The sequence below is a fragment of the Larus michahellis genome, chromosome 1 (assembly GCF_964199755.1).
Source record: "Larus michahellis chromosome 1, bLarMic1.1, whole genome shotgun sequence".
Taxonomy (NCBI): Eukaryota; Metazoa; Chordata; class Aves; order Charadriiformes; family Laridae; genus Larus; species Larus michahellis.
In genome coordinates, this window is record NC_133896.1 from 84,669,261 (window position 1) to 84,686,911 (window position 17,651).

The 17,651-nt window shown below is 43.6% G+C and overlaps 1 protein-coding gene across 1 annotated transcript in view; it reads right to left on the reverse strand.

The window, feature by feature from the left end:
* The window catches only part of ANO2 (anoctamin 2), a 184,287-nt gene extending 170,005 nt beyond the window's left edge, over nucleotides 1–14,282 (reverse strand). The window contains exons 1-3 of the mRNA XM_074572779.1: nucleotides 14,176–14,282; nucleotides 10,989–11,165; nucleotides 10,764–10,928 (exon numbers count right to left, since the gene is read on the reverse strand). Coding sequence (XP_074428880.1) covers nucleotides 10,764–10,928; nucleotides 10,989–11,102 — 279 coding nt within the window. The 5' untranslated portion in view covers nucleotides 11,103–11,165; nucleotides 14,176–14,282. The remainder of the gene's footprint in view (nucleotides 1–10,763; nucleotides 10,929–10,988; nucleotides 11,166–14,175) is intronic.
* Between the last annotated feature and the right edge of the window lie 3,369 nt (nucleotides 14,283–17,651).

The window sequence follows — 17,651 nt, forward strand, 5'->3', positions numbered from 1 at the left end:
TGGCCCAAGAGCTCTATAAACGTCATCGATAACTTACACGCCCATTTTTGTACACCTCTTCAATTTTCTCTAAATCCCTTGGAAGCTATTTTGATTAAGGTACCTAATAGCTGAGCATTAAGTGTCTGGATGTTAATTAAAATACACAGAGTGAGTCTCTCTGCCCGTTCATCTATTCAATCGTTAAACAACAGGCTTCATAGTATGAACTTTTCAGCTTCGACAGCACAGTCGCTCTACCTAGTCTCCTGTTATTATGGATCATTATTTTAATACTGACTGAACCACACCTAACTCCCATGGGGCTACTCCAAAATCCTCTCTAAAATGGAGTCGTAATTCCTTCTTAAATAGTTAATCAACTTGCCAATATTTTCATCACATCCACTTCACTACAACTGAAAACCTCACCTTGCCTGTTCAACTTTAATTTTATAAGAGCCGTGTATTACATTTCAGCCCATATAAGTAACATACAGGATCAGAACATGTTTTAGCTAATTAATGCTTCTGTAACTAGAGTCGTTGAAAAATAACCATCAAATATTTATATAATTGGTAGACTAAGAGGCCCCCAAAGAAGTATTGCCTTGTTCCGAGTGCTGTACTAAGAGAGAGTGAAATACAAAGTCCAAAGACCTAGAGCACAAAAGACCCCTGTCTGCTTGCAATACTACATTACTGTGTACGCATTCTCATTGGCTTCAGGAGGCGTTCATTAACATAGATAAAGGTCTTGGGCTCATATTAAATTTCCCTATCCTTTTAAAATTAATGTTAGCTACTATTAAGCTTTCCTTTGCACTTTAGATGAATGAACATTTTGAGACAACTATAACATTCACACTGAGTACCTGCCAGATGCCACATGAACTAAGGGCATGAGATGCTTTTCTTGGAATTATCTGCAAGTCACATTGATAGATTTTGGAAAAAGACATCATTTTTTCAGGCTCTTAATTACTACTAAGTTAAGCAATATCCATAACCTTTTAACTAAAAGTTGAAATATTTTATACCAAAAAAATGCTTTGTGAAGGAAAAAAAGGTCTATCCAAATAAATTAAACTCTTGAGCATTGGAATTCCACTTTTTCACAATGAAAACTATTAACATTAAAATAAGCTACATATGACATCGAGAGGATGTTAGAGAATATAGCAGACCCAAGAAAATTACTCATATAGCAAGAACATTGATGGCGCTGCTCAGCAGAAAAGTCCTTAGCTAGAGATGGGGATAGGAGGAGACAGAGAAAGAAAAAAGGTCCTCTTCATTGAACCATTTACCATGAAGTTATTTTGGTTATTCTCGTCCTTTACAGCTGACAGAACATAAAAGAGAAAGCCTTCTCCCACAGGCAAATGGGGAGAACATTAGTGTGACAAACAGTGCAATTTAATCCCATAGATAAAATCTAGCTGCAGCACTATAAGCTTTGATTCAGGCTGGGGCGGTGTGGGTGGAGTTGATTCGTTGGTTTGGGGGTGGAGATGCTTTGGGTTTGGGGGGATTTTAGGGATGTTGGTTTGGTTGGTTGGTTTGTTTTTTAGTTTTTCTGTGGGTTGGGGTTTTTTTTCCACAAAAATTCAAAAACATGCCTTGGAATATCAAGCAGAAAAATCCAATCACAACCACCATCATCAGTAGTGTTGTTATCAACAGTACTGCGTAAGCTGATACATTGAGGACCTTAAGGACTTCCTTGCCTCAAAGTGCAATGTAGCCAACGGAGTTTAATGAGACGCCCTTAAAATTACGCTAGGTCTAAAATTCAAGTTAGATGAGCTTCTTGGAGGATAATTTACACTTGGCTTTAAAATTGTCATCATCTTCCCCTTAAAAGATATTTTCATCTCCTAAATGCTATTTAGCAAAGTACATTTCATTTCCAATGTGCTCGAAAATGATCCTACTTTGTCAGAATGCCAAGGTGCATCTCCAGTGTCTTCTTATTCTATTCCTATTATGCTTTGCCATACATAACACTAATTGAATACATGACATATTGCATTTGCAGTCATTAAAGCAGCAGTACAATTAAAATTTAAGTGAACTACTGGTGCTCCACATTAGGTGAAACACAACAATCAATTTCCCCTGAAACAACCAAACAAAAAAAAAATAAAAAAAAGCAACCCCAAGAACTACCTGCAAAGTCAATGGTGTTTATTGCCCTTCCTGGGAATCAAGGTGGAATATTTGAGGATACTCTTAAGGTGGCCCTATCTCAGGCAATTCTTTCTGTATTTGATGAAAATTTGACTTGTGCCACTAGTGATAAATAGGGTTTATTTGGAGATGACTATCCAGGCTTTGGCAGCTAGCTCACAAGGGTAAATGTGACCTGCTGGCATTCCTTTGCAGTTTACAAAGACATGCCAAAGAATCTGGGTTCTGGCATGGAGACCTTGGAAAAAGAGTTTTACTGTACTCTGAACTGCATTACTTTGAAGCAGGGGAAACAAATCCTGCAAATGCTTAACACTATACAGATTAATGTGTTTACATGATCTATATTAGTGGGGTCTGTATTAGTCACTATGTAATATTGTAAAATACAAGGTAGTTAATTCTACATACACGTGCAAGAGTCAACACCAGGCCAATTTTATCCAACTTCATAGACTGGTCAAACAGGCCAGTCACAGATGCAAACTTTTTTTTTATTCTTAGCAAACTATGCAACACGGTAGTTCTATATTGCCATGTTGCCATCATCAGATGTGAACAGGGAGTTTCCTCTTCTGTTCTATTCTTTCCACCAAATATCACTTCTACATGACCCTAAATTGTGGTTGTTTTCGTGGGCACAGGCTAGACTGGACCACCCAAATATTTTGATTTGAAGAGAAGATAACCAACCAAAGAGCTCCTTAAACTTGATCTGCCACTTGTAGTGTCTGACACACAGAACATCAGGATTGAAAGTTGATGGTGACGGTGTTTGTTATAACATGTGAATAGATGCAATGGATCAGGTATGACTTTACTAGGGAGCATGGCAAGAAGGTTGTCAAATCTCATTACAACCACTCATCATTATGGGGACTCAGTGTCACATTAGAGAGGAAAAACTTGTAACATTCAATTTTATGCCCATTGCTTTCACTGTGCACTTTGTCTAGGACATGCAAAATAGTATCTCAGTTTAAAAACAGTAAAACAAACCAAATAAGGTTATATTACGAGACAGCAAAGTTTCTCTGGAGGACAGCAATAACAAATGATAGAAAGTTATAAGGAAGTTGAAAACTAGTCAAAAATTCCTTTACTCACAAAAAATAACTGGGTGGATATTGAGACAGGCCATAATCTTGCCTGTTTTCCACATATTCAAAAAAGAGTAATACTCCTCTCTCCACAGACAAATTGTATCTTCATTAATTTTGTTGTCTCTATTCTTTTACACAATGAATTGACAATACAAATGAGAAAGGTGTTTGTCCCTAGTTATTCAGCATATAAAAACCCTATTAAGATCATGTTACCAAACATATTAACATAAGGAAATTTCCACTTTTTCAAAAAGGTAGTTGTAGAAAAAAAGATTTTTAAATTGTCATAATGCTATCTTGTGTTCCTAGAAATGAACTTCCTGACATCTAAATATTTCTGTTTATGCAGATCGAACCCGCTTCATAGAGAAGTCTGCTGTCTCCCTGGTGCCCAGGTAAAGGACATTGTAGGTAAAATTCCCACCCTTGTGAGTCCTTCAGATTATTACCCGTTTCTGGTCTTTCAGGTGGGAAGCAACGAGGTAGCAATGAGAGGCTCACAATCATTTAAAAGAGATTTCAGGGCCTTAGGGCAACTGGTAAAGGGATCAGGAGCTCAAGTTGTGTTCTCCTCCATCCCTCTGACATCAGCGATAGATGAGGGAATATATAGGAGGAGTCAACAGGTCAATTCATGACTCCGGGACTGGTGTGGTCAACAGGGCTTTGGATTTTATGATCACGGCTTGGTATATGAGGCACCAGGGCTGCGAGCAGCTAATGGGATGCACTTATCCCAGAGGGGGAAAAGGATTCTGGGGCAGGAGTTGGCAGGGCTCATTGATAGGGTTTTAAACTAGATTTGAAGGGGGAAGGGGTCAATAATTTCACGCTTGCCTGTGACAAACAGTGGGGCAGCACATCAGGGGCAGAGGGCTGGAGTCCTAGCAAGGGCTCTCAAATTGTTGCCCCGAGGCAAGCCGGAGACGACCCACCGGGACACCCCAAGGGAATCAAGGGGGATTCACACAAGAGGGTGACGTGGCCAGCCCAGCTGAAGTGCCTCTACGTAAATGCCCGCAGTTTGGGCAATAAACAGGATGAGTTAAGGGCCACTGTGCTGCTGGGAAGCCATGACATAGTGGCTATTACTGAAACTTGGTGGGATGATTCCCATGACTGGAATGTAGGGATAGATGGATACAGGCACTTTAGGATGGACAGGCAGGGTAGGAGGGGAGGAGGTGTTGCCCCCTACATCAGTGACCAGCTAGAATCGATGGAGCTCCACATGGGGAAGGACGAGGAGCTGTTTGAGAGTGTATGGGTTAAAATTAAAGGGAAGATAGGGGAAGGCGATGTTACAGTAGGGGTCTGCTACAGGCCACCTGACCAGATGAGGCCCTCCATAGGCAGATAGAAGTGGCTTCACGTTCACAGGCCCTGGTCCTCGTGGGGGATTTCAACCACCCTGACATCTGCTGGAGGGACAACACAGCAAGGCACCAGCAATCCAGGATGTTCCTGGAATGCATTGATGACAACTTCCTCCTCCAAATGGTAGAGGAACCAACAAGAAAAGGTGCTATGCTGGACCTCGTTCTCACCAACAGGGAAGGGCTGGTGACCAATGTGAGGCTCAGGGATAACCTTGGCTGCAGTGACGACGAAGTGATAGAATTTAAGATCCTCAGGGCAACTAGGAGGATGTATTCTAAGCTTATGACCCTGGACTTTAGGCATGCAGACTTTGATCGCTTCAGGGATCTGCTGGCCAAAGTGCCGTGGGACAAAGCTCTAGAGGGAAGGGGAGTCCAGGACAGCTGGTCAATATTCAAGGATCACCTTCTCCATGTCCAGGAGCAAACTATACCGACAAAGAGGAAGGCAGGAAAGAATGCTAGGAGACCTGCCTGGATGAACATGATCTCCTGGACAGAGTGTCACACAAAAAGAAACTTTATAAGGAGTGGAAGAAAGGACAGCTAGAATGGGGGACATATAAGGAAGCTGCCTGAGCAGCAAGAGACCTGGTGAGGAAAGCTAAAGCTCAGTTAGAATTAAATCTAGCCAAGGAGATGAAGGGAAACAGCAAAAATTTCTATAGGTACATTAATGGCAAGAAGATGACTAGGGAAGGTGTGGACCCCCTCAGAAAGGAAACAGGAGAACTGGTGACAAGTGATATGGAGAAGGCCGAGGTCCTCAATGACTTCTTTTCCTCAGTCTTCACTGGCAAGGGCTCCAACCACACTCCCAGAGTCACAGAAGATAATGGCAGGGGTTGGAAAGAACTGCCCATCGTAAGTGAAGATCAGGTTCGTGACCATCTGATAAACCTGAAAGTGAACAAGTCCATGGGACCTGATGGGATACACCCACGGGTACTGAAGGAACTGGTGGATGAGGTTGCTAAACCACTCTCTATTATATTTCAAAAGTCATGGCAGTCTGGTGAGGTCCCCACTGACTGGAAAAGGGAAACATAATCCCCATTTTCAAAAAGGGAAAGAAGGATGAACCAGGGAACTATAGGCCTGTCAGTCTCACCTCCTTGCCTGGTAAGATTGTGGAGCAGATCCTCCTGGAGGCACTGCTGAGGCAGAAGAATAACAAAGAGGTGATTGGGTACAACCAACACAGCTTCACCAAGGGCAAATTGTGCCTGACAAACCCGGTGGCCTTCTATGAGACGGTCATAACATCAATAGACAAGGGGAGAGCAACTGACACCATTTACCTGGACCTGAGCAAAGTCTTTGACACTGTCCCGCATGACATCCTGGTCTCCAAGCTGATAAAATATGGGTTTGATGGACTGACAATTCAGTGGATAAGGAACTGGCTTGATGGCCGCACCCAAAGAGTGGCTGTCAATGGGTCCATGTCCAAGTGGAGGCCAGTGACAAGTGGAGTCCCTCAAGGATCAGTACTGGGACCAGTCTTGTTTAACATCTTCGTCAGCGACATGGACGCTGGCATAGAGTGCACCCTCAGCAAGTTTGCCGACGACACCAAGCTGTGTGCAGCGGCTGACACGCTGGAGGGAAGGGATGCCTTCCAGAGGGACCTTGACAGGCTGGAGATGTGGGCCCATGTCAACCTCATGAAGTTCAACAAGACCAAGTGCAAGGTCCTCCATCTGGGTCAGGGCAATCCCAAGCACCGATATAGGCTGGGCAGTGACTGGCTTGAGAGCAGCCCTGAAGAAAAGGACTTGGGGGTGCTGGTGGACGAGAGGCTCAACATGAGCCGTCAGTGTGCACTAGCAGCCCAGAAAGCCAATCGTACCCTGGGCTGCATCAGGAGAAGCGTGGCCAGCAGGTCGAGGGAGGTGATTCTCCCCCTCTACTCCACTCTCATGAGACCCTACCTGGAGTACTGCGTCCAATTCTGGAGCCCCTACTACAAGAGAGATATGGACGTGCTGGAACGTGTCCAGAGAAGGGCCACGAGGATGATCAGAGGGCTGGAGCACCTCTCCTATGAGGACAGACTGAGAGAGTTGGGGTTGTTCAGTCTGGAAAAAAGAAGGCTCCGTGGAGACCTTCTAGTGGCCTACCAGTATCTTAAGGGGGCCTACAAGAAAGCTGGTGAGGGACTTTTTAGGATGTCGGGTAATGGTAGGACTAGAGGGAATGGATTAAAACTAGAGATGGGTCGATTCAGATTGGACGTTAGGAAGCAGCTAACGGAAAAGTACAAGTATGCAAGAAACTTGAAGGCATGCCGACCTTGCAGATCTGAGACAAATAACTCTGAGGAGCCAGGGAACAACTGGCCTTGCAGGTCTGAGATAAATAACCTTGAAGAAGTAGGGAGTTAAGCAACAAGTTATCACTGTAGCTTTTAGCACATTCCAAAACTGTAGCTTCTAGCATGTAGCGAAACCGCAAGTAGGAGGGATTATTGTAATGAAACATTTAGAGCTAAGCCAATTAGAAATGATAGAATTTGCGTAATTTATGTAACTGTTAAGTAGCTGTATAAAAAGCTTTCCGACGCGTCTAATAAACGGACATCTTGCTTGCATCAAGCAGCGTCCCGTCTCTCAATCGCGGCAGTTCTTCACCGTGAGGGTGGTGAGACACTGGAACAGGTTGCCCAGAGAGGTGGTGGAAGCCGCATCCTTGGAAGTTTGTAAGGCCAGGCTGGATGGGGCTCTGAGCAACCTGATCTAGTGTGAGGTGTCCCTCACAGCAGGGTTGGAACTAGATGATCTTTAAGGTCCCTTCCAACCCTAACAATTCTATGATTCCATGATTCTATGATTTTTAGCCTACAAAATCAGCTTCTACAGGAACTCAAATATCCTGTGAGGTTAGTAGACTGAGTAGCCCGATGCAAAAGATGCTGTACTTAGTTCATTTAGATTAATCAAGTTTGCAGTCTTTACAAAGTAGAGTTAACTGAGATTAAGCAATTTACCAGCCAGAAAACGACAGATGCCCTTAGAAGTCATTAAATGCTGAATCAGCTGTATCACTTAGTAAATATATGCTTCAGGACTCCCAGAGGACAATGGCTTGATCCTTTTTTTATTTTTTTGGGGGCGGGGGGGAGTGGTGGGGTTTTTTTTATTCAAGCAATGAGGTTAACAAGAACCTAACTACATATGCTGTATCAAAGATAATTTTTATAGCTGTATAGCTACTCTAGGCCACATAGAAAGGACAGTGCAGAGATGTTTATTGAAGACCACAGACACAGCAGATACCCTTTAGCTCTCTTCCTTTCTATTGCTATTGCTTCAAGTAAAAACTGACGCTGTTTCAGGAAAGCAATTGTATTCGGGATATCCTATTGTTCTGGAAATAATATCTTTCTTTGCAAGACCGTATGCAGGTGACATAAGGTAGAGAAACTAAGACCTGTTCTAACCCAAGGGTCCAAAAGTAGAATCCCTCATACAGGAGCTGCAGCACATACAACTGTTTTGAGTTATCTTTGCAGCCAGCACAACAGGAGAATAGACTCATCTTAGGACCTGGTCCAGAACATATGGTAAGAGTGAGATATGTATTATAGAATATGCCTCAACTTCCAATAATACTATATGAAAAAGATCCATTTGTTATACTAGCACTGAAACAAACAAACAAAAAACCCCAAACACGCCTGTTCAGTGTACACCACTAGAAATGTAGGAGTTGAAAGTCTACTGTGGTATTCACTAAAAATATAGCATGCTATGATTAAGACTATTCTGAGTTTAATGAACTATAGACACATCGTTTCACTAGGACTAAAATCAGAAGTTTTTCTCATATCAGTTCAACACACAATTTTAATAAACATATAAGGCCAGCTGTACCCTTCACATGTGCCTGATCAGCACGTTCTGTGAAATTCACAGCAAGATAACAACAGCAGCTTCAGCATGTTTTAACAGGAGTTAACTAACAGGAGGAAAAAAAACCCAAAAGTGAAGTCAGAAAAAGAAAAGGAACTAAAAGCCACATGTCTTGGTCAGGGAAGTAAAAGGATAACGCATAGTCCTTTCCAGTTTCTCAGGAGATTCTGGAGGGAAAAACACCTTCCCTTTTGATTAGACAGCTTGTGTGTTGGGGGGGCAGGAGTGATTATGTACATACATGTATACAGATAGAGAAGTGATGGGATTGCATTTTTTGTAATTTTCAAAATCAATTAATTTTTCCCATAAAAAAAAAAGGTTGCAAAACAATTTCCTCGGAACATTTACAAAAAGCCTTTTCCTCTACAGAAGGAAAACCGTGACAAAAAGTTTTTTTCTTGACCATCTCTATGACATCATTTATTACTTTGTATATTATTTAAGAGTGCATGTCATCACTTGGAAGGGGTCTGAACCAGAATTTGAATCCAGCTGGACTTCGGGTAAGTAATGAATCGAATAATCAAATCCAAATCTCCAGCTAGACTTTTCAGGTTCTGATGAAATTCAGAACTGAAAGAAGCCTCCAAAACCAGCTGTTCTCAGGGGCTTTATGCAATTTGGTTATAAAAATCATAGCGGTAAGATAGTCATGTGTTAGCAGTATTGAACCTTAACCCAAATGTTTAGCATAAAAGAATCAGAATCTGAGATCACTTTTTTCTGTTCAGTGCAAGGATGGCTCAGCCAGGGTATGCAGTGAAATACAACCCATAGCCACCTGCAACTCAGCAAACTGAGCAAGGAAAATGTTAAGAGTCAAAAGGGTTTTCTATTTCTTTCTATTCCTGCCAGTGATATTTAACTTGTGTTCACTATGCCAAGTTAGCTAGACTCAAATTTTCAGACGCAATCTGCAATTTGGTCCCCCTTTTGGGAGTGTTGAGTGGTTGCACTGAAAGCAATATGAGCTGTAAGTTCTCAGCACCTCTGAAAAGAAGACCTAAGTTTCTTAAATTTGGTGTCAAAAACAATGGAGCACCTAAAACTGGAACCCAGCAAAGACTCCCCTTCAGTGGATATAAATATCCGTGGCTTTCAAAGAGGTCCAGAGGGATAGCACAGAACTCAGTGTGTCAACATGGGATTTGGAAGACCCGTGCTCAATAGACCGACTGGCTGCAGTCAAGTGACCTAACCACAGCTCCCAGCTGATATGACCATAGCGCTTTCCAACATCATGCACATGTGGTGAGAATAAATACATTAAAGCCTGGGAGGTTCTCCTGTTGCAGCCTAGGAGCTGTTCATTTTGTGGGCGGAATGAATAAAATGACACAAAATTTAGGTATGGCTGGGAACCAAGTTATTCTGAGGAAATATGAAATATCTTAACAGCGCTTTGTATTCCAGCAAATTACTTGAGAGCCTTTCTTCATTTTAACAGTATTAAAATGTAAACGCATTTTCTGGTAAGAAAAGTGTGTCCACTGCATGCCATGAGAACATTTAGGTAAAGAAATATGTTTTCTGCTGAAATAAGATTCAATAGTGCATTAAACAGCAATAACAACCATGTATTTCCTAGGCAGTAAGAACCAAGCAATACAGAAACACCTCTGACATCTTATTCTTGGCTTCATGCCATATTTTAGGCATGCATAAAATAGCTTGTACAACATATTCCTGCAGATCCCTAACTGGGGGTTGCCATGGCGGCAGCATTTGACCCAGGACTGTTCAGTACTGAACTACTGTTCAGCAGGAACAAACTGTCTTCAGGATTAGCTGCTCAAGCTGTCCATGAGACATACCTCCAGACCACCCTACACGTGCTGTGGCTGCAGAGGCGACAGTGGGGGAATCAGTGGGACTGTGTTAGAAAGAAAGCGGCATATACTCTCATTTTTAAGAGTCGGCACAGGTGTGATTTGCCTCTCAGTTTACACTAATGCAGGGCAGGAATGAAGGCAGGTCAGGCCGGGCCCTAACGTATGGCCACAGCTGGGCTCCTTGCCAGCAGGGAGAGCCGGCAGCCATGCCCTGGGCACCCAGCCGCCGCTGAGCTGCCCTGACAGCATGGCCCAGCTGTGGTTGCATCCTGCACATAGCCACCTCCGATACCGAAGTGACCGCTACCCATCGGGGCACCTGGTGCCATGCATGAAGAGCTACTCTCCCCCTTTTACCTCAGGGTCTTTCTCTATCTCCAGCCCTGCTTCCAACAAGTTGCGCTCGTACTCCTCCCGCTGCAGCCGCTTCTCCTCCTCCAGGGCATCCAGTGGGCCGAGCTCGATCACCTCTATCCCCGGCAGCCCCGGCTGCTCCTGGGGGACACGTTGGCCACCGTCCTGCTGCTGTGGCTCAGCACGGCCCTTCTCGGTCCCTCCGTTGGAAACCAGGGCCAAGGAGGCAGATCTGTGTGTCGGCTTAGGTGAGGCCACGCCAGGTGGGTGCCGAGCCAGGCGTTTTCGGTAGTGGTAGGCTAACACGTAGTCAACCTTTCTCTTGCTGTCCCTGAAATGCATGCCACTTGGCGCTGCCTTGTCCACGGCCCCTCCTTGCGTCCCGTCCAGGTAATTGTTTATAATCTGGGAGAGAAACACACGAGTCTCACCGACAAGAAAGCCAAAAAGCCCAACAGGTTGGCTGGCCTGGGGTCTATCTACACACAAGCACATAAAGGTGCACAGAGTCAAAACTGGAGGTCAGCCGGTGATCGGAATGGCCTACAAACATGCTCTCTGCAGACCAGATGAAGTCACGCTGACCTCCTCCGACCAAAAGCAAATGAGAGTGGCTAAAGATAGCGGCCTTATCCCAACACGTGGGATATCTGCCTACCTACTTGACGGTCGGGTATGGAGGTACACACCGACGCTGCCTCTATCCTCCTGCATGTACACAGACCATACAGGAGAAGAGTGACTGGAAACCTGCCCGTCAGAAAAGGACCTGGGGGTGTTGGTCAACAGCTGGCTAGATATGAGCCAGCAGTGTGCCCAGGTGGCCAAGAAGGCCAACAGTATCCTGGCCTGGATCAGAAATAGTGTGTCCAGCAGGACTGGGGAAGTGATTGTCTCCCTGTACTGGTGAGGGGAACGATTTCCCCCTCCACTGATGAGACTGCACCTCAAATACTGTGTTCAGTTTTGGGCCCCTCAATACAGGAAAGACATTGAGGTGCTGGAGTGAGTCCAGAGAAGGGCAACAAGGCTGGTGAGGGGTCTGGAGCACAAGTCTTATGAGGAGAGGCTGAGGGAGCTGGGACTCTTAAGCCTGCAGAAAAGGAGGCTGAGGGGAGACCTTATCGCTCTCTATAACTACCTGAAAGGAGGTTGTAGCGAGGTGGGGGTCGGTCTCTTCTCCCAAGTAACAAGAGATAGGACTAGAGGAAATGGCCTCAAGTTGCACCAGGGGAGGTTTAGGATGGATATTAGGAAAAATTTCTTCACCAAAAGTGTTATCAAGCATTGGAACAGGCTGCCCAGGGAAGCGGCTGAGTCACCATCCCTGGAGGTTATTTAAAAGCCGTGTAAACGTGGTGCTGAGGGACACGGTTTAGTGGTGGTTTTGGCAGTGTTAAGTTGATGATTGGACTCATGATCTTAAAGGTCTTTTCCAACCTACACAAGTCTATGATTCTATGATACTGAGATTTTGAAATGGAATGGAGAAGTGAGAATAAGGATCACATTACAGACTGGGATAGGGGAAAGGATGTGCTGTGGAGCAAAGCTGGGCAGGGGAGGGAAGCAAAAAACTGTGTGCAGGAAGAAAGGGAAGAAACTGGTCTGTGCTAGAATGGGAGAAATATCCTCAATGTGGTACAAGAGCTGGACAGAAATGCTTTGGAAAATAGCAGGGATTAGAGAGCATATGCCCCATGGATGGCTAAAAATGCTAGCTGATCTGTATTTTAACATATTGTGAAAAGACTATGTAAATGACCAGTAATTCTGCAAAAGGAATGACTAGAAATCATTCAAATTGCCTACGTTGCGCTCAGTTGCCCCCTCGGACCATCCCTGCCTCCTTGTCTCCACTATCTGAACCCTTCTGGGGTGAAGCTGTTCCAGTGCTAACCCCCACCACTGCACCCCTGCTTGGATAGCAATTCTGTGGCACCAATGTCGAACACTGATATCAAATGTAAGGCATTCACTTTCACTTCTTGTTCATTAAGACGGCCCATATGTTTTCCAAAACTGTTACCAACCACCATTTCCAGCTCAATGCTGTATCTTAAAGCCCTTCACAGACCTCTATATGTGTCATCCATTAGAGTGACACTAGCCATCCAGTGGCTGGGGAACAACACAGAAGTAAACAAATAGGGTTAACCTGATCCAAAGCAATCAGCCTGTAACCTAATTCCAGACATTTATGGTTCCCATAGGTGGCTATACAAGTAAAATCTTGACAGGTACCAGTTACAGATTTCTTTCTCTCCCTATCTCCCTGTCCATTACATGCACCGTTAGTCCTGAATGCAAAGTTAACTAAGCGTACTGTATAGCAATTTTCTCATTTGTTAACACAACATTAATTTTTGAAGGTATTATATAAATGTGCATATTATTATATACCCCAAATTCTCCCAAATACTTGTTTTTCACTGCTTCACTTCACTTGGTTTCCCACAAAGTAGCTTGCAATCATCATATCACTAAATAAATCTTGTTTTTATATGCATACTACATTGTTCATTCTTTCATGAAATTACCACCGAATAATCTGTTCTGCACATTACACTTACCACACACTTTATGTGTAAAGTGTATATACATTCCCTTTAGGCATATCTAAACTTACACTCCACGCCTCATCCTGGCAGAATGTAAAACTGCTTGGGAGACAGCATTTTATTGCAATTCCCCATTTCCACATTCAATACATCTTCATGTAGTACTCACAGGCAGTCCATGCAAACCTCCTGGATCCATATCTCTGCCACAGTGAAGAGAAACCCGTTGCAGATTTCTCGTCTCTCTTCCAGAGGGCTTCACGCTATACAGCGCAGAAGTAGTGATGTCACCACTGCCAGGTCACTGGCACAACGCAATGCATTAGCTGACTCTAGAGAAGAGGAGCTCTAAGCATCGTCTCCTCCCTTACTGGCAAGTGTGGGCAGAAATGAGAAGCACAAACAAAACACAGGAGAGGGAGCGAGGAGTTTGGAGAACATGAAAAGTTGCTAAGAGATTTTCCTGTTTATTACTTGTGTGTAGCCAGCTGCCACATCCCAGCCACCTGAGAGAGCACCATAGCAACATTTGATGTTGCTGGAGTTACACAGAATAAAACGATGAGGAGATAAAACAATGCCTCTCTCTCCCTCCCTCTCTGTTGACTCTTTTCCTCACTCTTGGCAGCAAAGTGGTATCCCCATTATTATGGGTGTCTATTGCACAGAAAGCAAATCAAAACTCCCACAGATTTCAGGAAGGACATCTTCTGGCCCTAAATTTGCACTGCTTTCCTCACCATGTGACATTCTGGCACAGGAGGAGTGCACAATGCTCTGCTCACCCTGCCTCAAGGTTCTTCCTCATCACAAAGGTATTAGAGGTAAATTAATGAACATAAAATCCTACTTACAGAACTGCTGAAGGACTCTGTACAGCTAGGTGCTTCAAAAGATCCATTGATCCTGCTGCCATGAAAGGAATTCCGGTTTTGAGGAACTGTGAGGTATTTGCTGTTGTATGATGACAAAGAGTACCTTGCTGATTTTGCCGTCTTCTGTCTGTTCAGAGTTGGGTGTGAAGACACTAGAGGAAAGTCTGAAAATAAGAGGTAAGCATTGTAATATAAAGCAGTTTTTGTGCAGGTAGTTTCCTAAAGGAACAGGAAATAGGGCAGTTAATAGATACTATTCAACTTCAGATGCTGCGCTTCAATAAATGGAGAAGGGGTGCATACAGCTGCAGAGGAACAGCGGGTACTTACCTGGGTGAACTGCTGGGGAAGGGGGAACGATGACACAACACTGCACTTAGCTCAGCACTGCCCTGGTGGGTCAATAATGTTTTTACTCCTGTCATGAGGTTAGGAGCTGGACAGTCAGTGCTTTGCAGCTAGCAAAGTACTCCCAGGACATGAGCGCGCTGTGCGTCTTAAGTGACTGTGCCCTGGTTTTCTAGGTGCAGTACTCCTGCCAGATGGAAGCCTAATCACTGCAAACGAACTGAGACACGTTTGCTTACAGCTTACAACTAGGCCTGAAATGGACTGTGTTTCAGCTCTAGTGTGATGTAACCAAATCTAATGGGATCAGGTACAGGTTCAAACTTCTTGCTAATGGTCCAATTCCACTAAGAACTCTTAACTTTTGGACACGTAATGGTGTGCAATTCTCATAAAGTACCTCTAAATTTATGCCTACATGTTTTGGCTTGAGGGACTAATGTCTTGAAACCCTTTCATTTTAGATGTCTTCACCGTCTCTTGTATTGGAAAATGACATGGTCACAAGGCATCATAGTGTAGGAGCTGGGGGGGGCGAGGAGTTACATGACATTCCCTGTTCACCACCACCACCACCTGCCATAGCGCCGTGTACAGCAACAACAAGATATGAGAAGAATATCTTGGTCACAGGTAGGAAATGCAGAAAGTCAATCCCATACAGGCAGTAGTACAGTGAAAAAAATGATGATAAAAAAAAATAATGGGGACAGAAACTTTTTTGACATACCAATATTTCATGCTCTTTCCCCCTCTAGTGGTGCTATAACTGAAATGGGGTTGATTGGTCTTCACTTTTTGATCTTTTGATAGATCTTTTCAAGTTTCTTTGAGAAGCTTACAGGAGTGAAAAACTACAGCTGAGTCCTTCAAGCATTAGTGTTTTCTACCAGAGAGAAGACGTAGGTGTAGCAGACCCATCTACCCACACAATTAGACCTGCTGCCACTAAACAGACAGACCGCCATGCCTTTCCAGTCAGGACTTTTGTCTTCCTCTGGAAGAAGAAATAACTGGAACATTCTTCAGCTCCCATATATCTTACTAGGCAATCCTGGGAACGCTGCCGTTTTTTTCCTCCACTTTCGCCTTCTGTCTAAGGAAACATGAAGCTTCAACAGCATAGTATGGTTACTTTCCAGTCTGCTGCACTGTGTTATGAGAAAGAATTTCACCCTTCTCCACAAGAAAGTGCTGGGAAATTTGAGCAGTTTACTCCACACCTTCCTCATGGTGATGGAAGCAGGGGAAGAGGGAAGGCAGAAACAGCTGTGTCTCTTTCTCAGCGTTCATGTGACTGAAGAGTGTTTCTCCTGCATTGCTGAAATAGCCAACTGGTGGCAGAAATACCTTAAATTGCATCTCAAAAGACAGAGCATTGAAGGATGTGTCTATATGCAGGAAACCTATAGAGTTGTGCAGTGATCATCATCTTCAAATAATTCAACGGAAATCTAAAAGGATCCATTCTTCTAGATGGTGATAGCAAAACTTTGTCTCTCTCTCTTTTTTTTCCTCTTTTTTTTTTATTTGCACAGGGGCAGATTGCTAAAATCTCAAAGTCATATTTCCCCCTTATTTAATTGAATCCTTTCTTTTTTTTTTTTCCCCCAAAGAGTGTAAGGCAGACATTGTGTCCTACTGCTAATCTTGTATGCCCTCTACACAGGCTGAATCTACTTACCCACAATCATGCACTAAGAGAGGGGCCAGTAAAATGGTAATGCTTGGAGAGGGGGGAGCCTGACCCCTAAATTATTCTTATGTTTTCTATCAATAATGGATTAGGGTCCTGCAGCACTTGAACAGTACCATAGATTGACTCGCCAATCTTCCTTTTCTGATCTCTCAAGGAGGCTTGCATTGGTTTACTTTAATGAAGCACATAATGATGCCACAAGGGAAACTCCAAGCAAAATAATTAATAAGTGAAGGTTTCATTCCCAAAGGCTACACACAGTGTTTCTCCAGTATTTTCAGACTAAGCCTGGGATATCTCACAAGACCTTTGCACAGTCAATTAAAGACCTTTTTTTCTTCCCAGTCCTTTTAACTGGGCCTAGGAAAAAAATCTGCATTTCATTTATAATAAAATGATTTCATTTCCATTATGCTTCCCAACCTCCAGAACTGTGTCACGAACCTGAGGTTAACACTGGTAAGCAGGCGAGGCAGTCAGGGACTTCCAGTCAGAATAAGTTTTTCAATAGAAATGCAATTTCCATATCTGAATTTGGAAGACTCCTGTTCTCCCAAAAGCTTTTCATCTTCCCAGATCAAACTGACTGAATCAAAATGCTTTGTTGTGAATGAGTTCCACATTTGACAGTGCTTGCCTGTGGTACTGCACTCAGTACCTCAGGGGCTTCTGCTTCAGAGGCTGCCTGACCTCATTCTACCCTGTAAGCCTTTATGACATCTGGCCTTACATGTTCTCATTCTGTAAATATTCTAGAGGAATTAGTGTCAATAGAAACAAGCTGTGTGTGTATGTATGGGTATATATATACAGTTTTATACATGCACACATGCATAGCTTTGGTACAGATATATATATATAGAGAGAGAGAGAGAGAAAGATATCCCAGAGAACAGCAATAGAGTGAATCTTGAATTCAACCTGGAAAGCAAATATTCAAGAACTACACTCATTCCAGAAAAACACCCTAGGAGCCATCCCTCCTGTCAAACTTCTTTAAGTTGTAAATGGCTTCCAAGGACAAGGTATGTCCAGCACAGAGACCAGTGACCAGCTCTAGTTCCAATGCTAATTCACAGCCAGTAATCATCTACTTGCTCACACAGTCTCTCTGCACTCCTTTGCTTCGGCTTTTTGTAAGCTTACAGGTCAGATGCATGTGTACCAATTGACCTCACCATTTGAGTTTCCAGTTCCTTGTCTAAAGTGCAATGATGTAGAAGCTGCACGTACTGCCAAAAGTGGAAGGAGTGAGAGGGTGTATTAAAGGACTGCAATGCTTGTGAAATATGCATTAAGGGACTCTACCTAATTAGGAGCTCTGTATTAAATCCTGAGTAACAGCTAATTATCCGATCTGAGTGGTCCAGATGGTCAGATTACCACAGGCACAACCACTTGCAGAATA